Genomic DNA, 25,172 nt, shown 5'->3' with positions numbered 1-25,172 from the left:
TTAAATTATTGTCTGTTTATTTGCAGGATGACACCAAAGGAGATTATGAAACCATTTTGTTGGCTCTGTGTGGAGGTGATTAGACAGGATCTAATGACAATTTAAGAGTACGAAAAATGAGCTTAAGTAGAAAACTATAGGCATCAATATCTCAAAGCAATATGACATTCCAATACGACTGTGTATGAGCTATGTTTTATAACATGGTTTAATATTACATAATTTTGTACCAAACTGCTTTTTGTCAATCCAATAAAAAAATTTGTAAAAAATGAAAAAAACATGTGCACAGAAGTAATTTTTTTATTAAACTGAATGAAATCGAGATACAAAAATTCACAGATACATAAAAATATTGAATATTATTAAAAATATGACTTTTTATCTTGATCCAGCTAAATGCAAATAGAAGTAAAGAGGCTGTTCAGAATAGATTTACCTATAAGGTTTGTTAATAGTAAAAAACAAACTGTGCTTTAATTAAGGTATCCTGCTCCTGTCCAGCTCCCCAGGGTCCTGGCCGCTACTCCGGGTGTTGGTTGTTATCTGCAGTGCTGATATCACATCAACAGGGCTGCAAACAATAACTGACCTCTGTGGCATAGCCAGTGTAGACATGATGCCAGCACTGCAAACTATAACTGAGCTCAGTGGTGTAGTCGATGTAGACATTATGCCAGCGCTGCAAACAATAACTGACCTCTGTGGCGTAGCCATTGTAGACATGATGTCAGCGCTGCAAACAATAACTGAGCTCAGTGGTATAGCCGATGTCGACGTGATGCCAGCGCTGCAAACAATAAATGAGCTCAGTGGCATAGCTGATGTAGACATGATGCCAGCGCTGCAAACAATAACTGAACTCAGTGGTGTAGTTGATGTAGACATGATTCCAGCACTGCAAACAATAAATGAGCTCAGTGGCATAGCTGATGTAGACATGATGCCAGCGCTGCAAACAATAACTGAACTCAGTGGTGTAGTTGATGTAGACATGATGCCAGCGCTGCAAACAATAACTGACCTCTGTGGCATAGCCAGTGTAGACATGATGCCAGCACTGCAAACAATAACTGAGCTCATTGGTGTAGTCGATGTAGACATGATGCCAGCGCTGCAAACAATAACTGACCACTGTGGCGTAGCCAATGTAGACATGATGCCAGCGCTGCAAACAATAACTGACCACTGTGGCGTAGCCAATGTAGACATGATGCCAGCGCTGCAAACAATAACTGACCACTGTGGCGTAGCCATTGTAGACATGATGCCAGTGCTGCAAACAATAACTGAGCTCAGTGGTGTAGTCGATGTAGACATGATGCCAGCGCTGCAAACAATAACTGACCACTGTGGCGTAGCCAATGTAGACATGATGCCAGCGCTGCAAACAATAACTGACCACTGTGGCGTAGCCAATGTAGACATGATGCCAGCGCTGCAAACAATAACTGACCACTGTGGCGTAGCCATTGTAGACATGATGCCAGTGCTGCAAACAATAACTGAGCTCAGTGGTGTAGTCGATGTAGACATGATGCCAGCGCTGCAAACAATAAATGAGCTCAGTGGCATAGCCGATGTAGACATGATGCCAGCGCTGCAAACAATAACTGACAGCTGTGGAGCAACCGATGTAAACATGATGCCAGTGCTGCAAACAATAACTGACCTCTGTGGCGGAGCAATTGTAGACATGATTCCAGCACTGCAAACAAGAAATGAGCTCCGTGGCATAGCCGATGTATACATGATGCCAGCGCTGCAAACAATAACTGACCTCTGTGGCATAGCCATTGTAGACATGATTCCAGCACTGCAAACAATAAATGAGCTCAGTGGCATAGCCGATGTAGACATGATGCCAGTGCTGCAAACCGTAACTGACCTCTGTGGCGTAGCCATTGTAGACATGATGCCAGCACTACAAACAATAAATGAGCTCAGTGGCATAGCTGATGTAGACATGATGCCAGCACTGCAAACAATAACTGAACTCAGTGGTGTAGTCGATGTAGACATGATGCCAGCGCTGCAAACAATAACTGACCTCTGTGGCGTAGCCATTGTAGACATGATGCCAGCACTGCAAACAATAAATGATGATAAATCCAATGAAGATAAAGAAAGGCAGCACTCACCAATCCTTCCAAGTCAGGTATCTTTATTGATTTGTGATAAAAATCTTCACGGCCTGGGGTACAGGTGTAAAGAGTGTGTCAGGCCTGCCGCACTCTTTACACCTGTACCCCCAGCCGTGAAGATTTTTATCACAAATCAATAAAGATACCTGACTTGGAAGGATCGGTGAGTGCTGCCTTTCTTTATCTTCATTGGATTTATCGGCATGTGTTGTCGGCAAGAGCACCCGAGGTCCGGCGGTTGTATCTCCACAATAGGCGTGAAGGCTCAGCTGTGATTACAGGAGGTGGTGCGGTCTACTGCATTTCTATTAGACTGTTCTTCAAACAATAAATGAGCTCAGTGGCATAGCCGAAGTAGACATGATGCCAGCGCTGCAAACAATAAATGAGCTCAGTGGCATAGCTGATGTAGACATGATGCCAGCGCTGCAAACAATAACTGATCTCTGTGGCGGAGCCATTGTAGACATGATGCCAGCACTGCAAACAATAATTGAGCTCCATGGCATAGTCATTGTAGACATGATGCCAGCACTGCAAATAATAACTGAACTCAGTGGTGTAGTCGATGTAGACATGATGCCAGTGCTGCACACAATAACTGAGATCAGTGTGCCAATGTAGACATGATGTCAGCGCTACAAACAATAACTGAGCATTGGGGCATAGCCGATGTAGACATGATATCAGTGGCGCAGCTGAAGTAGACGTGATGCCAGCGCTGCAAACAATACCTGAACTCTGTGGTGTAGCTTTTTGGAAGTGCATTTGAACAGCAAGGTTGATTGCTGTTGAGGGGAACTAGAAAAAAAAAAATCTATAAATCTTCAGCAGAGCGAGTGTGAGCGAGCTGAGTGTGATCTGAGCGTAAGTGTGGACGGAGGTAAGTGTGACTTGTGATTCAGTGACTTTGGAGTCAGGGAGTTTTCAGGGGAGGAATTACTGAATTGCTGTCTGATTTTTATTAATACTTTGTATTTGTTTTTATTTTTTTTTATTGAACTGTTCTGTCTGGTGCAATCCCCATTAGGAAATGTGCTCCACTCTTGTTAATGCCATCCAGTGCACATCTTGCCACATGTATGCAGTCCTTCAGCAGCCGATCGAGGGTGCATACTGCTGTGCGAGATGTGAGCACGTTGTGCATTTGGAAACCCAGATTCTGACTCTAAATGTGCAGCTGGCAACACTGAGATCCATAGACAATATGGAGAGGAGTCTTCTGCTCACGGAGCAGACGCTCAATGGGACAGATGAGGGGGGGGATGGTGGGATGGAGCTGCAGGACAATGAAGTAGCAAGCTGGGTGACAGTTAGGAAGCGGGGTAGAGGGAAGAGTGCCAGGGAGGCTAGTCCTGATCTGGAACACCCCAATAAGTTTGCTAAGTTGGCAGATGAGGGGGGTGCCAGTACAGGGGTAGCACTGCTGCAGCCAGGCATGTTCTCTGAAAGCCGGAGGAGTGACTGCTCCAGTAAGGAGGGAAATAGGAGAGCAGGGCAGGCCAGACAGGTGCTGGTAGTGGGCGACTCAATTATTAGGGGAACAGATAGGGCAATCTGTCACAAAGACAGGGATCGTCGAACGGTGTGCTGCCTACCTGGCGCTCGAGTCCGACACATCGCTGATCGGGTGGACAGATTATTGGGAGGGGCTGGTGAGGACCCAGCGGTCATGGTGCACATTGGCACTAATGACAAAGTTAGAGGTAGGTGGAAGGTCCTTAAAGATGATTTCAGGGAATTAGGCTGCAAGCTGAAAGCAAGGACCTCCAACGTGGTATTTTCCGAAATACTGCCGGTACCACGTGCCACGCCAGAGAGGCAACGGGAGATTAGGGAGGTTAATAAGTGGCTCAAGAATTGGTGTAGGAAAGAGGGGTTTGGGTTCCTGCAGAACTGGGCCGACTTCTCAGTTGGCTACAGGCTCTACGCTAGGGACGGGCTGCACCTCAATGGGGAGGGTGCAGCTGTGCTGGGGGAGAGAATGGCTAGAAGGTTGGAGGAGTGTTTAAACTAGGAATTGGGGGGGAGGGTATTCATTTTATAGGAGGGGAAGATAGTGCAGACAGAGACCTGGGCACAAATAAGGAAGTTGGGGGTGGCGGTGGCATGGGGGGTGGGGTCAGAACAGTTAATAATTTAAGAAATAGAAGTACAGAGAGGAACATAAAGTGCATGTATACTAATGCCAGAAGCCTCGCCAACAAAATGGACGAATTAGAACTAATGTTGTTGGAGCATAATTATGACATGGTGGGGATATCTGAAACGTGGCTGGATGAGAGCCATGACTGGGCTGTTAACTTGCAGGGCTATAGCCTGTTCAGAAATGACCGTACAGATAAGCGAGGTTGAGGGGTGTGTCTATATGTAAAATCATCCTTAAAACCCATCCTGCACGATAATATAGGTGAATTTAATGAAAATGTAGAATCCCTGTGGGTGGAGATAAGGGGAGGGGGAAAAAATAATAAATTACTGATAGGGGTTTGTTATAAATCTCCAAAAATAATGGAAGCAATGGAGAATATCCTCGTAAAGCAAATAGATGAAGCTGCGACTCAAGGAGAAGTCATTATTATGGGGGACTTCAACTACCCTGAAATAGATTGGGGAACAGAAACCTGCAGTTCCAGCAAAGGTAATCGGTTTTTGACAATTATGAGAGACAATTACCTTTCACAACTGGTTCAGGACCCAACAAGAAGGGGGGCACTGCTAGACCTAATATTAACCAACAGGCCAGACCGCATATCAAATATAAGGGTTGGGGGTCACTTGGGAAATAGCGATCACAAAATAATAAGTTTTCATGTATCCTTTTTAAAGATGTGTAGTAGAGGGGTTACAAGGACACTAAACTTCAGGAGGGCAAATTTCCAACGGATGAGAGAGGATCTTGGTGCAATTAACTGGGACGATATCCTGAGACACAAAAATACACAGAGAAAATGGGAGACGTTTATTAGCATCCTGGATAGGACCTGTGCACAGTAAATACCGTATGGGAATAAACATACTAGAAATAGGAGGAAACCAATATGGCTAAATCGAGCTGTAAGGGGCGCAATAAGTGACAAAAAGAAAGCATTTAGAGAATTAAAGGAAGTAGGTAGTGATGAGGCATTAAATAAATACAGAAAATTAAATAAATTCTGTAAAAAGCAAATCAAGGCAGCAAAGATTGAGACAGAGAGACTCATTGCCAGAGAGAGTAAAAATAATCCTAAAATATTCTTTAACTACATAAATAGTAAGAAACTAAAAAATGATAGTGTTGGCCCCCTTAAAAATAGTCTGGGTGAGATGGTGGATGAGGATGAGGAAAAAGCCAATATGCTAAATGACTTTTTTTCATCAGTATTTACACAAGAAAATCCCATGGCAGACAAAATGTCTAGTGATAAAAATTCCCAATTAAATGTCACCTGCTTAACCCAGCAGGATGTGCGGCGGCGTCTAAAAATCACTAAAATTGACAAATCTCCGGGCCCGGATGGGATACACCCTCGAGTAATGCAGGAATTAAGTACAGTCATTGATAGACCATTATTTTTAATCTTTAAAGACTCCATAATAACAGGGTCTGTGCCACAGGACTGGCGTATAGCAAATGTGGTGCCAATATTCAAAAAGGGAACAAAAACTGAACTCGGAAATTATAGGCCAGTAAGCTTAACCTCTACTGTGGGTAAAATCCTGGAGGGCATTCTAAGGGTCGCTATACTGGAGTATCTGAAGAGGAATAACCTCATGACCCAGTATCAGCACGGGTTTACTAGGGACCGTTCATGTCAGACTAATTTGATCAGTTTCTATGAAGAGGTAAGTTCCGGATTGGACCAAGGGAACCCAGTGGATGTAGTGTATATGGACTTTTCAAAAGCTTTTGATATGGTGCCACACAAAAGGTTGATACATAAAATGAGAATAATGGGGATAGGGGAAAATATGTGCAAGTGGGTTGAGAGCTGGCTCAGGGATAGGAAACAAAGGGTGGTTATTAATGGAGCACACTCGGACTGGGTAGCGGTTAGCAGTGGGGTACCACAGGGGTCAGTATTGGGCCCTCTTCTTTTTAACATATTTATTAATGACCTTGTAGGGGGCATTCAGAGTAGAATTTCAATATTTGCAGATGACACTAAACTCTGCAGGGTAATCAATACAGAGGAGGACAATTTTATATTACAGGATGATTTATGTAAACTAGAAGCTTGGGCTGATAAATGGCAAATGAGCTTTAATGGGGATAAATGTAAGGTCATGCACTTGGGTAGAAGTAATAAGATGTATAATTATGTGCTTAATTCTAAAACTCTGGGCAAAACCGTCAATGAAAAAGACCTGGGTGTATGGGTGGATGACAAACTTAAATTCAGTGGCCAGTGTCAGGCAGCTGCTACAAAGGCAAATAAAATAATGGGATGCATTAAAAGAGGCATAGATGCTCATGAGGAGAATATAATTTTACCTCTATACAAGTCACTAGTTCGACCACACTTAGAATACTGTGCACAGTTCTGGTCTCCGGTGTATAAGAAAGACATAGCTGAACTGGAGCGGGTGCAGAGAAGAGCGACCAAGGTTTTTAGAGGACTGGGGGGTCTGCAATACCAAGATAGGTTATTACACTTGGGGCTATTTAGTTTGGAAAAACGAAGACTAAGGGGTGATCTTATTTTAATGTATAAATATATGAGGGGACAGTACAAAGACCTTTCTGATTTAATCATAGACCTGAAACAGGGACAAGGGGGCATCCTCTGCGGTTGGAGGAAAAAAGGTTTAAGCATAATAACAGATGCGGATTCTTTACTGTAAGAGCAGTGAGACTATGGAACTCTCTGCCGTATGATGTTGTAATGAGTGATTCATTACTTAAATTTAAGAGGGGACTGGATACCTTTCTGGAAAAGTATAATGTTACAGGGTATATACACTAGATTCCTTGATAGGGCGTTGATCCAGGGAACTAGTCTGATTGCCGTATGTGGAGTCGGGAAGGAATTTTTTTCCCCAATGTGGAGCTTACTCTTTGCCACATGTTTTTTTTTTGCCTTCCTCTGGATCAACATGTTAGGGCATGTTAGGTTAGGCTATGGGTTGAACTAGATGGACATATAGTCTTCCTTCAACCTTAATAACTATGTAACTATGTAACTATGCAACTATGTAGCTGATATAGACATGATACTAGAGCTGCAAACAATAACTGAGATCAGTGGCGTAGTCGATGTAGACATGATGCCAGCGCTGCAAACAATTATTGACCTCTGTGGAGCAACCGATGTAAACATGATGTCAGTGGCGCAGCTGAAGTAGACATTGATGCCAGTGCTGCAAACAATACCTGAACTCTGTGGCATAGCCAATGTAGACATGATACTAGAGATGCAAACAGTAACTGAGTTCAGTGGCGTAGCCGATGTAGACATGATGCCAGCGCTGCAAACAATAATTGACCTCTGTGGAGCAACCGATGTAAACATGATGCCAGCGCTGCAAACAATACCTGAACTCTGTCGCGTAGCAAATGTAGACATGATACCAGAGCTGCAAACAATAACTGAGCTAAGTAGCATAGTCGATGTAGACATGATGTCAGCGCCGCAGACAACAGACATCTGAATCTGTGGCAGAGACTCAGCGCTTTACCTGAGCATGGTAAGTAAATACATTTTGTCAAAAAAAAGTAACAAGAAAACTGTGCTTTAGTGTAATTAGCAATTATTATGGATGAGTGAGTAGTGAAATATTCGGACTCACTATACTCGTACCGAGTATACCTTAATACTCGGGTATTAATTGTCATGGGCTCCCATGCAATTTTCTCTGCCAGAGAGGGAAAGCCAGTGAACATACAGTAAACCATTGCAGAACAGTTAGATTTTTATATGTCTCTCTCTAATAATGTTAGTAGTGTGTGTGTGTGTGTGTGTGTAAAATTTGGGAGCTGTAGGGGTTAAATTAAAGGATTAAGTCACGGAAAAAACTGGCGTGGGCTCCCGCGCAATCTTCTCCACCAGAGAGGGAAAGCCAGTGCCTGAGGGCAGATATTAATAGCCTAGAGAGGGACCATGGTTATTGGCCCCCCTAGCTAAAAAACACATCTGCCCCCAGCCACCCCAGAAAAGGCGCATCTGTAAAATGCTCCTATTCCGGCACTTAACCTCTCTCTTCCGACTGCCCTGTATCATTGGCATATGGGGTAATAAAGGGTTAATGTCACCTTGCTATTGTAGGGTGACATTAGGCCTGGTTAATAATGGGGAGGTGTCAATAAGACACCTATCCATTATTAACCCAATAGTATGAAAGGGTTAAAAATACACACACACATTAAGAATAAAGTATTTTAATGAAAGAATCAAACACACAGGTTTTAACGTCTTTATTTCACACTCAATTCAAGCCCTCGTTCTTCTGTAAAAAAAAATACAAGATAAAAAAGCAACAATGTCCCATACATGTCCGCCGTACAGTCAAGTCCCACGCTGTAATCCATATCTCGGGGAATTTACATTTACAACTGGGAGCGCTGCTAATGCGGCCGCTCCCAGCTGTAAATGACTGGGGAATGAACGAAATGCAGGGAACGGAGCTTCGGTGACTAGCGGAGCCGTCAATGAAGCTGCGCCTCCTTGTGGCGGGCGTACTTTGTCTGCACTGTTGAGGGCAGAGCAAAGTACTGCAGTGCGCAGGCAATGGGCCTCTCTGACCTTTCCCAGAGCCTGCGCACTGCAGTACTTTGCTCTGCCCTCAATAGTGTAGACAAAGTACGCCTTCGCAGTAGCCGGGGCAGGAAGAAAAGAAGAGGATGTCATCGTATGAAGATGGGAGGTGCTGGACCCCCACCGCGACGCCCATCTGGCTGGACTGCACCGGGACCGCCCCTAGGTGAGTATAATCTAACTCTTTTTTCTTATCTTTCAGGTTACATCAGGGGCTTATCTACAGAATTACAGAATGCTGTAGATAAGCCGTAGATGCCGGTGGCCTTAGCTGATAGGTGAATTTTGGGGTTGCAGATTCCCTTTAAAATACTTTATTCTTAATGTGTGTGTATTTTTAACCCTTTCATACTATTGGATTAATAATGGATATGTGTCTTATTGACATCTCTCCCTTATTTACCAGGCTTAATGTCACCCTACAATAGCAAGGTGATATTAACCCCTTTATTACCCCATATGCCAATGCCACAGGTCAGTGGGAAGAGAGAGGCTAAGTGCTGGAATAGGCGCATCTTACAGGATGGCTGGGGGCAGATGTTTTTAGCCGGGGGGGGGGGCAATAACTATGGTCCCTCTCTAGGCTATTAATATTTGCCTTCAGTCACTGGCTTTCCCTCTCTGGCGGAGAAAATTGCGCGGGAGCCCACGCCAGTTTTTTCATTGACTTAATCCTTTCATTTAACCCCTACAGGTCCCAAATTTTACACACACACACTACTAACATTATTAGTGAGGGACATATAAAAATCTAACTGTTCTGCAATGGTTTACTGTATGTTAAACCATGTCTCATATCCTGTCGTGTTCTGCAATGATTTTACAGAAACAGACAATTGAATTATCGGCTATTCTGCTACCTAACCCTTTATGAAATATAAATATATATTTATATACCGCATACACTCGAGTATAAGCCGACCTGAGTATAAAACTGGGAAAACTTAATCACTTGAGTATAAGCCTAGGGTCGGAAATGCAGCAGCTACTGGTAAATTTCAAAATAAAAATAGATACTAATAAAAGTAAAATAAATTGAGACATCAGTAGGTGAAGTGTTTTTGAATATCCATATTGAATCAGGAGCCTCATATAATGCTCCATACAGTTCATGATGGGCCCCATAAGATGATCCATACAAAATGCGCCACATATAATGCTCAATAAAGTTCATGATGGGCCCCATAAGAAGCCACATATAAAAATATGCCCCATATAAAGGTTAATAATGGCCCCATAAGATGCTCCATAGAAGCATTTGCCCCATACGATGCTGCATAAAGGTTGAATATGGCCCCATAAGATGCTCCGTAGAATCATTTGCCCCATACAATGCTGCACAAAGCTTGATGGCCCAATAAGATGCTCCATAGATTATGCCCCATACAATGCTACACAAATGTTGATGGCTTCATAAGATGCTCCATAGATTATGCCCCATATAATGCTGCTGATGCTGAGGTTAAAAAAAAATCACGTACTCACCTCTCATCGCTCAGGCCCCCAGCACTTGCGATTTTCAACTGTCCCTGTTCCACCGCCAGGTGCCGCTCTGTCTTCTTACTCTCTGACTGTTCAGGCAGAGGGCGGCGCACACACTAAACACGTCATCGCGCCCTCTAACCTGAACAGTCACAGCCAGAGGACGTAGAAGATGGAGCAGCGCGTAGTGGTGGAATGGGGACAGGTGAATATCGTGCAATGCTGAGCATCCCCGTTATACTCACCTGCTCCAGGCGCGGTCCCTGCTTCTCACTGACAGATGGTCTCTGGGCATCGGCAGCTTGTTCCGGTGTTCAGCTGTTATTGGTACCGCTCAATAAAGTAATGAATATGCGTCCATATTCATTACTTTAATGAGCAGTACCAAGTGACCGCTGAACACAGGAAGAGCTGCAGGCGCCCGGAGACCATCAGACATGCAGAGACGCGCCAGGAGCAGGTAAGTATGATTTGACATCCGCCGCTCCCCCTCCCCTGCCAACCCCCTGGGACAATGACTTGAGTATAAACCGAGAGGGGCACTTTCAGCCTAAAAAAATGGGCTCAAAATCTCAGCTTATACTCGAGTATATACGGCATATACCGTATTTGTGTCAATGACATATATATATATATATATATATATATATATATATATATATATACAGTATATACACCTATACTATGCTAGATGGAAGATCCTAATAGTGCTAGGTGAGTGGTGAAATGCACGCTATTTTCCGAGTACCTCGAGTACTTCCTTACTAGCCGAGTACCGAATACCCATGATTATACTCGCTCATCCCTAGCAATTATCAAACAAATGTTCATCATGGGACGCTATTACAGTGTAGAACTTTAATACAAATAGTGCAGAAGTTCTATGCTAATCATATAAAAGCTGCAATATATCATTTGGTTCTTGTTACATCTATAGCTGCAGCCAGAGAAATGCATGTGTAAAGTATGATGCCTTTTGTCAAAATAGCCTCCACAAATGTGACAACTGGGGAGGCAGCTTTCCATTGTAATTTCATATTACAAGGTGCATTGGTTTGTATTAGTAGATTAAATAGGGTACATCAGATTTTTGTGTGTGTGTTTCTACCATCATGCTCCTTGAGGACACCTATTTCAATAATTGCACAATGCTACTATGACACAATGATACAATAATCACCTACAAAATGAATGATGAAGCGCACACACCTATAACAATAAATATCAATTATGGAGAAGGCTGGAAATTTAGGGCTTGGAGCGTTGATCACAAAGTTGTTAAATGAATAATTATTCAGTATTTCACATAGTAGGCGGAAATTAGAGCCTAAAGCTAGTTTCACACAAATATTAGGTCAGTGTATATTTGCACCCATTTTATAGCTGTGATTTCCGGCCCAACCCCATGTCTGATGACAAGGATCAATGAAGCTGTCAGTTAAGGTCTTAACCCAAGGGTTGGGCTGGGATTTTCAGCAATAATATTAGTAGAAAAAATTGCACTTGTATTATGCATGCATGCATGAAACTAGCCTTAAGGTTTCATCCCCCCTTGTTTTGCACATCTGCATATGTATTAAACCCTTACCACCATATGACGAACTGACACATCAATGACGGCTTGCACATCGAGCCCACATCTTTCCAAACACGATGGCTGATTTAATCAGCCATTTTTTGCCTCAAATATCCACGGGTGGAGTGACAGTCCACGGCTATTAACTTGTTAAATCCTGGAGAGCGTCATTTCTCTCATCCATCTGTGCACCAGTCATGGGATCGTGGGTCGCCAATGGGTTCTCATGACAGTGGAGAGTCTGCTGATCTCCCACGCCTGTTATTATGAATCTTCTGAGAACAGCAGCCCGTGGATGGCATTCATAGGAGATCATAATTTCAGCAATACATAGCAGTGCTGATGCATTGCTATGTATAGCATAAGCGATCAGACAATTGCAGCTTAGAGTCGCCTAAGGGGACTATTAATTGCAGCAAAGAAATGAAGGAAAAAGTTTTTAAAAATATGAAAAAAATAACAAAGCCCCTTTTGCCTCATTAAAAATAAAACAATTAGAAAAAAAACAAAAACACATTTTTGATATTTCTGCATTCAGAAATATCAGATCTGTCAAAATATAAAATAAATTAATTTTGATCGGTCAACAGAAGAAAGTAAAGGCCGGAGCAGAGCCGTCCCCCACCCCCCCGGTGTGGGCAGAGGCCAGCATGACAATGGGTTGGAGTAGGTGGGGGCATTGGTTAGTGGGATGGTACCGTATAGGGTCATTTATATGGCCAGGTTATGGGTGGGGTCCCTCTCAGTTCCCACTCTCTGGAGTCGGGTTTGGTCATCCCACACACACAGCTTATCACCCCTCACACACAGTTTACCATGTCTGATGTGTAGCAGGTTCTGGAGAGCCTCAGGGCTGCAGAGCTGTAGTAGCCTCCTGGTTTGCTGGAGAGGCAGGTAGCTGGCATCATCAGTAGGGTAGCAGGTACAGCGATGGAGGATTCCCCACGCGAGCGACGTCCCCGTCGGGTGAGGCCTGCAGAGCAGCTATCGCCGGATGTAGCTCCCGGGATCCAGTGTAGGCGTAGGAGCCCCTCCAGGGACCCTCCAGGCCAGGCACCCATCAGGAAGCGTGCCAGTAGTCCCCGGTCTGGGAGGATTCCTACTGCCAGGCGGGGTCAGGTGGTGGTGAGCAGGCCTTCGCCTCAAAGTGTGTTGGGGTGGAGTTGGCGCGTGCCAGGCATCGTGGGACGAGTGACATCATCGGGGTTGCCATGACAATGCTCCTGTGGGGCAGCCCATCTCTTCTGCACTGATTGACAAGGGGATTAGTCAGGAGGATTCAGTGGTGGGCTCTATGTTTCTGTTTTCAGGATTATCAGCCTTTTAATTTCCCTCGGCGGGGTGTTCCCTTCTCCTGCTGGAGCATCTATGGGGGCCTCCCCCCTTTGCTGAGAAGCAGATCAGACAGCGGGCTGGGGGCTGCCGGGTCCACAGCGTAGACACAGCTTGCTGGTTCTGGATGTCTGACAGGATCCCCCCTTTCCAGCATGTCTTGACGTCCCAGTGTATCAGCATGTACGGGGGCACCGTGCTTCGGACATCAGGAGCATGAAGGTGCAGCGAGTTGGGTCAGCACAGTGGACGGATGTCGAGATTCTTAATTTCCGGCTGGAGGGGTCACAGCTCCCTCTCTGCCCACTGAGTATTACTCCATGTCTTGTCTGTTTCCTCAGATTTTGATGTCTCATGGGTTGTGTGGGGCAGGTAGTTGAGCCAGGGGGTGTAAGCGACGGGGATGGGGTTCGGACAGATTTGGCTAGTCTGGGAGTTAGGGATATTCTTGAAAATGTAAGGGATTTGCTCACTCATTTGGAATGGGGAGCTGCAGCGCCTGGGCATGTAGGAGCGTGGGTTGGTCCACAGGCTAGTGGCTACGTTTTGCTGAGTAGGGAGGTGGCTGGTAGGCTTTCTGATCCCATGTCGGTGTCAGTGCAGATGGAAAAGGAGGAGTCTAGGATTCATTTAGATGACAGGGTGCATGGGGAAGTTTTTGTCTGTTTTGAGGGTCCGTTGGGGGCTCATCTTAAAAAGGAAGTTAGGAAAAAAATCTGGAAGGATGAATATGTTGAGATTTTTTCCCTACTTCTGCGTGAGAAGTTTAATTTAGATAAAAGCAAGAAGGATGACAGTAAGGCCGGGGTCACACTTGCGACGAGTCTCTGGCATCAATACCCAGAGCGTGCAGCTGCATGTATTTCTATGCAGCTGAACGCTCTGGTCCGAGTGCCGACGCCGTGCCTGGTATTGATGCGAGAGAGTCATGCGAGTTCCTCACATTGCTCTCGCAAGTGTGTCCCCGGCCAAAGAAGGAGGATGAGGAGTGTTATGAGAGGCAATTCAGTACCACAATGAACATAGCGGTCAGAGCACATACAGTGATCTGACAATAACCCAAAATCATAGAACGAGCTCTGAGATGTGGGAACTCTGCAGACCGCAATCCCTAATCCTCTCCAAACAACACTAGAGGCAGCCGTGGATTGCGCCTAACTCTGCTTATGCAACTCGGCACAGCCTGAGAAACTAACTAGCCTGAAGATAGAAAATAAGCCTACCTTGCCTCAGAGAAATACCCCAAAGGAAAAGGCAGCCCCCCACATATAATGACTGTGAGTTAAGATGAAAAGACAAACGTAGAGATGAAATAGATTCAGCAAAGTGAGGCCCGACTTTCTTAACAGAGCGAGGATAGGAAAGATAACTTTGCGGTCTACACAAAACCCTAAAGAAAACAACGCAAAGGGGGCAAAAAGACCCTCCGTACCGAACTAACGGCACGGAGGTACACCCTTTGCGTCCCAGAGCTTCCAGCAACAAATTAGACAAGCTGGACAGAAAAAATAGCAAACAAATAGCAAAGAAGAACTTAGCTATGCAGAGCAGCAGGCCACAGGAATGATCCAGGGAAAAACAAGTCCAACACTGGAACATTGACAGGAAGCCAGGATCAAAGCATTAGGTGGAGTTAAGTAGAGAAGCACCTAACGACCTCACCAGATCACCTGAGGGAGGAAACTCAGAAGCCGCAGTACCACTTTCCTCCACAAACGGAAGCTCCCAGAGAGAATCAGCCGAAGCACCACTTGTGACCACAGGAGGGAGCTCTGCCACAGAATTCACAACAGAGGAGAAGTGCCGGAGGCGCCTGATCCCTCAAACGTTTGTCAATTGGCTTTCGTCATTTTGGCAAGTGTTATAGGAGAGAAGGTGCAGGAGAACTGCTCTCCCCTATTTTGTTACATGAACTCCATTGTTGAGGCCCATAGGATTTATGGGGGACAAGCATGGCTCCAATTTGGTGAGCAGTTCTGGCAGAAGAAAGCAGTTAGGCTCGCGGTGGGTTCAAAAAGACATAAGCCTTTGGTTGCGTGTTATGGCTTCCACTAGGTCCGGCTATTCCTATCAAGGGGGGGCAGGGGCATCGGCCAATTCAATAGTCAGTCCAGTACACTAGGGACTGCGGGACAATCAGATCAGTCGAGTGTACCAAAAAATGGGCTTAGGCTGGCAGTTTAGTGACAGCCAGTGTAAGTTTGAAGCCAACTGTAAATTCAAGCATCTCTGCTCGCATTGCAGTGGCTCCTCACATGGGGGAAACAATACCCAAGGGGGAGACGCCAGTGAAACTGGTAGAGATGGTCCCTTATCTAAATAGATATCTGGACAGAGGCAAGGTGGAGTTGATGTTATTGGGTTTTGAGGACGGTTTTGTTATTCCTGCTCCTCTGTTTTTCAGCCCCCGGGTTCTTAAAAATCTCCGATGGGCGGAGACATATGGGGATGAGGTTTTGGAAAAGTTGAGTAAGGAGGCTGCTTTGGGCTATATGGAGGATACATTTAGTGACCCTCTATTTGAGGATTTGGTAATTTCTCCCCTGGGGGTTGTGCCTAAGAAGGAGACAAATAAGTTTCAGCTCATTTATCATTTGTCGAATCCCTGAGGGCATGTCTGTGAATGATGGGATTGATCCTGAACTTTGCCCTGTGGTCTATACGTCATTCAATGAAGCAGCACAATTGGTTAGGAGGTGTGGAAAGGGGGCTCTGATGGCAAAGACAGATATTGAATCTGCATTTCGGTAGTTGTCGTTTCATCTGGAGAGTGTTAAATTGTTGGGTTGTTATAGGAAAGGGGAGTTTATCGTTGATAGATGTGTGACTATGGGTTGTTCTTTATCTTGTGCTTTCTTTGAGGTTTCAGTTCTTTATTAGAATGGGTCGCCTGTGATGTTTCAGGTTTTGATTCTCTCATTCATTATTTGGATGATTTTTTGCGCAGTTCATTTCAGTTTGCTGTGAAACCATTTTTAAGGCGACTAAGTGTGTAGCCGCATGTTTCCGGGTGCCACTAACCCCAAGGAAAACTAAAGGTCCAAGTACATGCCTGCGTTTTTTGGGCATTGTCAATGATACCATCAACTGTGAATTCAGATTACCGGAGGAGAAGGTGGTAGCTGTGAGACACTAAGAACTCCTAGAGTGACCCCTCAGATCCACGGCAACGAACCTCCCACGAGTGAGCTAGCCAGATCAACCACCCCTATACAGGGAGAGTGAGGGGCAGACCCGAGGGAGACTATCGCCACGGAAGCTGGCACCTAGGGACAAGCAGTAGGAGATCCCAAAGAAAGGAGCGATGGGTAAGACAGACTAAGGGTAACTGGACGCAGGGCGAATTGGTATGGTAAGGTAGAGACATGAGGAAAGCTGGAGAAGCCAGGAGGAAAGTGGTAACGGGGTAGAAAGGTGAAACTAGATAGAGAAGGGATGAGTGGAAACAGGATGGACTGAGCAGGACAGCAAGGCAAGGAGAGCAAGGAATGGTGGGGAAGCTAGGCTGGCTGGGCAGAAAGAGACACAGTACAGACCGAGCAGAGACTAAGGAGGACCTGGGTCAAAAGAGCACAAATGACAGACAGGCAAGGAGTACAGGAAGGAGTAACCTTAAATACCAGACGTGCAAGGGGACTTCTGGGTCAGGATCCAGGAGTGGAAGCACGAAGGGCCTGTAATACAAAACGAGGAAGTGCGAGTGCGCAGAGGGAGCAGGAACGTAAGGTGCGCACGCGCACCGGGCTAGAACCAGGAAGAAGCGGCTACTCAGGAAGAGGGAGGATGCGAGGCTGCAGGGAGAGCGCGACGGAGCTGATGAGTATACCGGCGAGCAGAGACATAAGTGGCATCCACGGCGGCAGGTACAGCGGCCGTGACAGTAGCGTTGAAGGAGGAGGTGGCTAGGGCACAACGTTTAAAGAAATTGTCTCTGCATTAACTTCAGTCGCTGTTAGGTAAGCTTAATTTTGCGTGCCGGATTATCCAGATGGGGAGAGTTTCATCGTGGTGGTTGACCAGCGCTACTGCGGGAGTTCGAGCTCTTCACCACTTTTTTCAGCTATCAGCGGAGCACAGAGCGGATTTTGTGGTTTTGGGTAAATTGCTCATGGAAGAGGCGGCAGAAGGAATTGGTTATGGAGCATACTTTAGGGGCCAGTGGTGTGCATCAAAATGGCTGAAGGATTGGGTTGCATCAGGTTTGGTTACAAAAATGTTGCACTGTTGGAAATCTTTCCCATTTTGGTGGCTGTGCATTTGTGGAAGCAGGAGATTCAGGACAGTCGGGTGCGTTTTAATGGTGACAACATGGGCAGTTGGTCCTGATGTGCTTGTCGATAAGTGCACATGTGACAGTGGGAACATTTTTGGATATTGGTGCCAGAGGCGGAGGTTGGAGTGCCAGGCAGAGATTTGGAGTGGGGTCTCCGGTCCGTTGAGTCCCTAATTAGGTCTTCTTTGGCTCCTAGATGCATGTAAAGAAGCTGCGGAGACACCATCACGTGTTTCTCGACGCAAGCAGTGAATAGCCAGGCCTTTCCCCGGGAAGGAACAACCACGGGAAGGGCAGCATCCTATGAAGGAAAGCCACCTATGCCAAGCATGGTATCCATCCACAGACAGCTGTTTCGGGGTTTTTGCCCCTCATCAGTGTGGAGTAGGAATCTGGCTATTAGGAGCAGTGCCTAGTAAAAAGGCTATAAAGGCACAGATGATTGGCCTCGGGGAGACCAAAACATCCAACACCACGGAGACACCATCACGTGTTTCTCAACGCAGTGATTCCAGAACACTGCCCCCATCCCTTATGGGAAATATGCAGATGCATGTAAAGAAGCTGCGGAGACACCATCACGTGTTTCTCGACGCAAGCAGTGAATAGCCAGGCCTTTCCCCGGGAAGGAACAACCACGGGAAGGGCAGCATCCTATGAAGGAAAGCCACCTATGCCAAGCATGGTATCCATCCACAGACAGCTGTTTCGGGGTTTTTGCCCCTCATCAGTGTGGAGTAGGAATCTGGCTATTAGGAGCAGTGCCTAGTAAAAAGGCTATAAAGGCACAGATGATTGGCCTTGGGGAGACCAAAACATCCAACACCGCGGAGACACCATCACGTGTTTCTCAACGCAGTGATTCCAGAACACTGCCCCCATCCCTTATGGGAAATATGCAGATGCATGTAAAGAAGCTGCAGAGACACCATCACGTGTTTCTCGACGCAAGCAGTGAATAGCCAGGCCTTTCCCCGGGAAGGAACAACCACGGGAAGGGCAGCATCCTATGAAGGAAAGCCACCTATGCCAAGCATGGTATCCATCCACAGACAGCTGTTTCGGGGTTTTTGCCCCTCATCAGTGTGGAGTAGGAATCTGGCTATTAGGAGCAGTGCCTAGTAAAAAGGCTATAAAGGCACAGATGATTGGCCTCGGGGAGACCAAAACATCCAACACCGCGGAGACACCATCACATGTTTCTCAACGCAGTGATTCCAGAACACTGCCCCCATCCCTTATGGGAAATATGCAGATGCATGTAAAGAAGCTGCGGAGACACCATCACGTGTTTATCGACGCAAGCAGTGAATAGCCAATAGCAAACCAGTCAGTAGGGTATTCATGGGAGGGATGTTTGGCACTGAGCTCAGTTAATGACAGTTAATGATCAGGTAGGTGTATTGGTTTTGTAGTTAAGTTGCGGGGCGGCGGGAGGCTTGTCGTCAGCAAAGGTCTCACGGATTATGGCAGCTTTGGCCTTTGAATTTAAGTTACGGGGTCAGCAGAATTTGACTAAAGAAGCAGGCAGTAAAGGGTTTTTGGAGGGGAAATACCGTATTTTTCGGACTATAAGACGCACCGGACCATAAGACGCACCCCAAATTTGGGGTGAAAATTGCAGAAAAAAAGATTTTTTTATAACATGGGGGTCCGTCTTATGGTCCGAATTTACAGTATCTTATGGCGGTGGCAGAGCAGGGTCACAGGAGGCAAGGTGTCGGCAGAGGTGGGGTGATGCTGGGATGAGGAGGTGCTGGGATGAGAAGGTGCTGGGATCAGGAGGTGCTGGGATCAGGAGGTGCTGGGATCAGGAGGTGCTGGGATCAGGAGGTGCAGTGAGAGGTATGGCGTGAGAGGGGTCCCTGGCGTACCATGCAGGCTTACCTAGGTGGCAGAGGTGCGGTGGCAGAGGTCCGGTGGCAGAGGTGCGGTGGCGGGGGTGTGGCGGCAGAGGAGGCGCAGTAAGCGGGGTCCCTTTCCCCGGTATGGTGATGCAGCAGGCCCGGTATGCAGCAGAGCCGGGTGAATCCTCTTGTTATCGGTGGGCGCGGCCATCTTCCTGAGGCCGCGCGTGTGCAGATGAAGTGCTCTGCTCCCGGGGCTTCAGGAAAATGGCCGCGGGAGGCCGCGCGTGCGCAGATGGAGATCACGGCGGCCATTTTCCTGAAGCCCCGGGAAGCAGAGCGCTCCATCTGCGCACGCGCGGCCTCCGGAGAATGGCCGCCACCACCGATAACAAGAGGATTCACCCGCCTCTGCTGCATACCGGGCCTGCTGCATCACCATACCGGGAAAAGGGACCCCGCTTACTGCGCCTCCTCTGCCGCCACACCCCCGCAACCGCACCTCTGCCACCGGACCTCTGCCACCGCACCTCTGCCACCTAGGTAAGCCTGCATTGCGACTATTAGACGCAGCCCCCATTTTCCCCCCTTTTTTGGGGGGGAAAAAGTGCGTCTTTTAGTCCGAAAAATACGGTAGTCATGGAGACAATAGACGTCCTGTTTCTTTCGGTTTATTAGAGAGACTCTAGCGTGTTGGGAACGTTATGTAGCTTGGAGTTCGAGGTTTGCCTTTTTTGGTTAGTGTTTTCTCTTGCCTTTTTTTGGGGCTTTGAGAGTTTGGGAAGTGGTATCGCTTATTAAAAATATAATGGGAATGCTTATGGCTAAGGATGTGGTGATTACATTTAATGGCTTAGAGTTTTGGATACGAAGGTCTATTACCGATCAGGAGGGCAAGGGTAAGCGGGTTGTTTTGGGACTGGTAAAGGATTATTTAATGCGTCCAGTGAGGTGGTTTCAGCTGTTTAGTGCTTTTCAGCCAAGTCCGGAGGGTCCCTTGTTGTGTCACATAGACGGATCTTTCTTGTCTGGATACCAGTTTACGGCTGTGTTCAGAAAGGGTTTGCAGTTGCTGGGTTTGGATGAATTGTGCTTTGCACCTCGTTCATTTCGCATTGGGGTGGCGACTGAGGTAGCTGTGTGTGGGCTTGGTGAGGAAGCTGTACAGCGGATAGGGAGGTGGAGTTCTAGGCATTAATGTCAGTTACGTTAGGCCTCAGGGGTTATTTGTGGAATTTGTTGGCTGAAGGTCTTCATTTATAATGTTATTTTGCTCTGCAAGCGGGTGTTTTCAAAGCCGTGTGTTTCGTTTCAGGTTCTAATCCATTGTTAGTGTGGATTCTTGGCCATTCGTATGTCCATTGGGGAGTGTTGCGAGCTGATGTGAGGAAGGAGAGTCGACAGCTCGGTTTTCCCAAGAGTACAGCGGTGATCAGGTGGCTCGGTTTTAGGGGGATGGTTTGGAACAAGGTGTTATAGGAGGTACATAACAGTGCTCTGTTGGACAGGGGTCCCACAATTCTGGTCTCACATGTGGGCAGTAATGATCTTGGGGTACGGCCTTTTAGGGAGTTGGTGAAAAACATAAAGCACGATTTGTTTTGGCTTTGGATGTTGTATTCGGGGATCATCAAGGTGTGGTCAGAGATCATGCCGCGTTAATGTTGGTGGAATGCGAGGTTGGTGAAGAAGATCAATAAGGCCAGAATAAATGTAAACAGGGCAGTGTCCAGTTTTGTTTATAGGAATGGGGATGTTTCGGTTCGGCATTTTGAGTTGGAGAAAGGGGAGGATGATTTTTGGTTAGCAGGTGGGGTTCATTTGAATGCAGTGGGTAGTGACCTCTGGGCACTTGGTTTACAAGATGGTATTGAAAGGGCCATAGCATTTTGGTTTAGGGGGGTCTCGGGCCTTTTGTGGCAGTTGGGGGGTCCTTGAAGTTGGTTATAAATTGGTCTGGGGATCCATTAGTATATGGATTCCTCTTTTTGGAATTTAATATTGTTCTGGATCAGGTGAAATGTGGAGGGGAGATTCGGCAAGGGTTTGTTGGATCCCCAGGAAGTTCAAGTGAACATTGGAACCCTTGTGGTTATGGTGCTCCCGAGCCAGTGGGGTAATGGCTGGGAGCAATTGATGGTATATTTTATGTTTACTTTTATGTTTGGTAATCAGCAGATTTTGAGAGCTTCAAGGACTCCTCCCAGCATGTTAATGTTATTCATTCTTTGATGTTTTTATTGTATGTTTGTTTTAATAAAGGCTGCTGTGGCCATAACTATCCAAAGAATTCTGGTGTCACTGTTTATTTTGAGGGTTAGTAAATAAGGGTATAGTTAAGGGGTATCATTTTGTAAGGGTTTATCCCCACAAGTGAAACTTCGACAATACCAGTGTTAAGATCAAAACGTCAGAATGACAGTTTTCGGGCCACCGCAACATTGCTATAAAATGCAATAAGAGGAGATCAAAAAATTGTTTCAACCCCAAACAAGTATCAGGATAAACATCAGCTCGGGGCTAAAAAAAAATAAGCCCTCATACAGCTCCATATCCTGAGAAATGAAAATCTTATGGGTCTCAGAAAATGGTGACAGAAGAAAATTTTATTTTTTTTATTATATATACACAAACACACATTTTTTTTCCATGTTTTGCTATCACACATTCTTGCATTTCATAGTTTTTTTAGGGTATCACTTCATGTAAAGAACATGCCTCCAACTGTGAACATTTGGTTTTCTTTTTTTTGTGAAGCAAACAACAAATAGATATATAAAGGGTAAGGGCCAACTACAAATAACAGAAGCTCACATCAAAGAGATAAAATTAGAAAAGGAGGTACTTCAAGGGTAGTAACAATGAATAATGGAAACAAGAAGAAAAAGATGTGCTCACTCCCATGTAGAAAATAAACACCTTTATTATTAGTGACACTATACAAAAACATTAAAAACAGTTAAAAAAGTGACAAAAACAGAAGGGTCCCAGGCAGGATGACCAACTGACACAACAGGATAACATTATATTACAGGTACTGTCAATAAAACTTGGCACTCAAGTCGATTGTATATGTGAAATAAGGTTCCGTTTTTATTTAGCATTCAACGTTAAACATTCAGCAGAAATAAATTGTGGGGAAGAATATAACAAAGGGGAGGATGTGTCTTACAGTTATACTGACAATTGGATGATTAAAGTACGGTATATGCAAAAATAAAATAAAACAGAACATTTTCCATGTATATGACAAATGAAATATCTACACACAAACGGAATAGTTAGGTTGCTGATTGAAACCTGTGCAGAGGAATGATGATCCAACTTAAAAATAATTCATGAATAAAAAGGGAAAATAGAAGGAAAAAGTGCTAAAAAAACACAAAAGGGAAACAAATTGGTGTATTTTGTAGAAAAAAGTATATTCAGTGCAAAGGTCACATTTGTTGCTTTAGACATAGTGTATTGAAAAGGATACAGGGATATCCTGTGTAGGAAACCGGTGAGAGAGTCCAGTCCGAGTGTCCAGTCTGTAAAGGAGGATGGGTGCAGAAATTCTTAATATTCTCAGAGTAGACTCCCAGAGGAAAGATTAGGTATTTCAGAGTGGCCTCAATGTACCTGGAGGGGGGGAGGTTCAGTTAACAACATAGTCATGTATAAGTTATGTCAGGAAGTTTAACAGGAATATAAAGGACCATCATAGTCGCCTCCCTTAAGTCCAATCACACTGGAGGAACCTAAGATACCAGCACATGGTGCTGCGAGCTGCATCACTATGGGATGCGCTGTTTATGCTGCGGGACTCCTCCATATAAGTGCCATTCGTATGCAAAAGTGTACGCACCAGGTGATGCGACCACGTCGTCACGAGGTCACGTGACCGTGTCACGTCATAGCATCATGTGACTGCAGGGTTATGGCCTAATGTTTTTGAACTTGGCATGAGCTATGTTGAAAAACTGGTGGGCGTATATTGGAGGTATTGTGCCCTAGCTAGAATGTACTCGCCGGTGGGAGGACGGGCTACACTTATGAAAAGGGTAAGAACTGTGATATAGACTTGCATTAAAATCCCTTATATAACCAACAGCTCTCTTAACCTCCTTCTTAAGCCACTCATCCAGGGAGGCAAGGTCTGCAATTTTTCATGTGTTGTGTTGAACATTGAGACCCCAGTATATACTGTACCACTGGTGATCAGAAGTCCACAGGCATAGATGGAAGAGTGTGTCTAACGATTCTAGGAAGAACAGGAAACACAGATTAGTAAATTTTGAGTATTCATATCGACATATGGTACAATGCAAAGCACAGCAATGATAAAGATAAATCATACAAGTATTGGGTATTAAAACTGTTGACAAATAAAGTCTTGCTCAATGCGTATCCTATAAGAAGCTCGCCGTGTCATATTCTCTATTGAGACTTTTAAGTTCCAATGTCTGTAACGTGAAAATCAAAAATACTTCTCTATTTTAAGGATCTTTACCCTATCTAGTCCCCTTCTGGATGGTTCATTTTGCTCAAGGACCTGGAACCTCAGATATGTGATGTTATGTCCCAGTTTGTGAAAATGGAAGGAGAGAGGTAATTGAGTCCTATTGCACCTGATGTTGGATTCATGTTGCAATATCCTACCCCTAAGGCTATTGCCCACATTCCTGAATTTTAGCATTTTTAAGCGATTTTGCGGCGGTTTTCTGTTGCAGAAAAGCTTAAAAAATGCTTACATAAAGCATCCCATTAATTTAATGCATTCCGCAGTTTTTGTGCCCATGCTACGCTTTTTCGCAGCGGAAAAGCATTGCGAAAAAATGCAGCATGTTCATTAATTTTGCAGAAAGTAGGCGGTTTTGCTGCTACAGAATTGTATTTGGACCATTGGAAAAAAACGCAAAAAATCTGCAGAAAAAACTCGAAAAAAACCGCAAGCGGATTTCCTGCCAAGGGAGTCCAGATTTGTTCAGGAAAATTCTGCATACATTCTGCAACATGGGCACATAGCCTTACTGTCTGTGTTGTCTCCGCGAGATAGATGGGGCCACATGGGCATTTAATTGCATAGACTACAAAAGTGGATTCACAGGTAAAACATCCCTTAATAGGAATACCCTGGCCTGTGTAGGGGTGGAAGATTAGATAGCCTTTTTGTCTGTTATTGCACTGCAGACAGTTCAGGCATGGAAATGTACCTCGTTTTGTGTTTGGAGAAAGGTCTGCCTAGGGACAATTGACCTTAGAGCCCACATCAGCTCTCACCAATTTGTCCTTTAAATTAGCATGACGCAAGTCACAAGGGAGAAAAGGGTGTTGGAACTCTGTGATGTTCGGGTAGCTGTCACGCAGTGTCTCCCAGTGCTTGCGAATAGGGGTGTGTATTCGATAAGACTATGGATGGTAGGTATGCACGAAAGTTACTCTTTTATTTGATTCTTTTGGTCTCGAGGTTGAAAGGTTGTTTTTGACTTCAGAGAGCAGTCTAGTTGGATAATTCCTGGCTAGAAATTTCTTCTCCTCTTTGAGTCTAAGTTGTTTAGTTTGCTCGTGTGTGACTATCCTTTCAACCCTTTGAAATTGTGATTTGGGGATGGAACTTTTAGGGGGAGGGAAACTCGAGAAATTCAGAAGGCTGTTGGAGTCCATATCTTTAGTGAAAAGGTTAATGGATAATGTGCCTTCCTCATCCCTCAACCTGCCATGTAAACGACTAAGGAGGGAAGATCCTACTGACAGATCCCTTTGAAGGTATGACTATTTGGCCACAATTCTTCCATGAAGACC

The 25,172-nt window shown here is 45.3% G+C and overlaps 1 protein-coding gene across 1 annotated transcript in view; it reads left to right on the top strand.

Moving 5' to 3' along the window:
- The window catches only part of LOC138675258 (annexin A1-like), a 41,934-nt gene extending 41,653 nt beyond the window's left edge, over positions 1-281 (top strand). The window contains exon 13 of the mRNA XM_069763323.1: positions 27-281. Coding sequence (XP_069619424.1) covers positions 27-83 — 57 coding nt within the window. The 3' untranslated portion in view covers positions 84-281. The remainder of the gene's footprint in view (positions 1-26) is intronic.
- Positions 282-25,172: the final 24,891 nt, after the last annotated feature.

This window comes from Ranitomeya imitator, chromosome 1, assembly GCF_032444005.1.
Source record: "Ranitomeya imitator isolate aRanImi1 chromosome 1, aRanImi1.pri, whole genome shotgun sequence".
Classification (NCBI taxonomy): Eukaryota; Metazoa; Chordata; class Amphibia; order Anura; family Dendrobatidae; genus Ranitomeya; species Ranitomeya imitator.
This window is presented reverse-complemented; position numbering and strand designations above follow the sequence as displayed.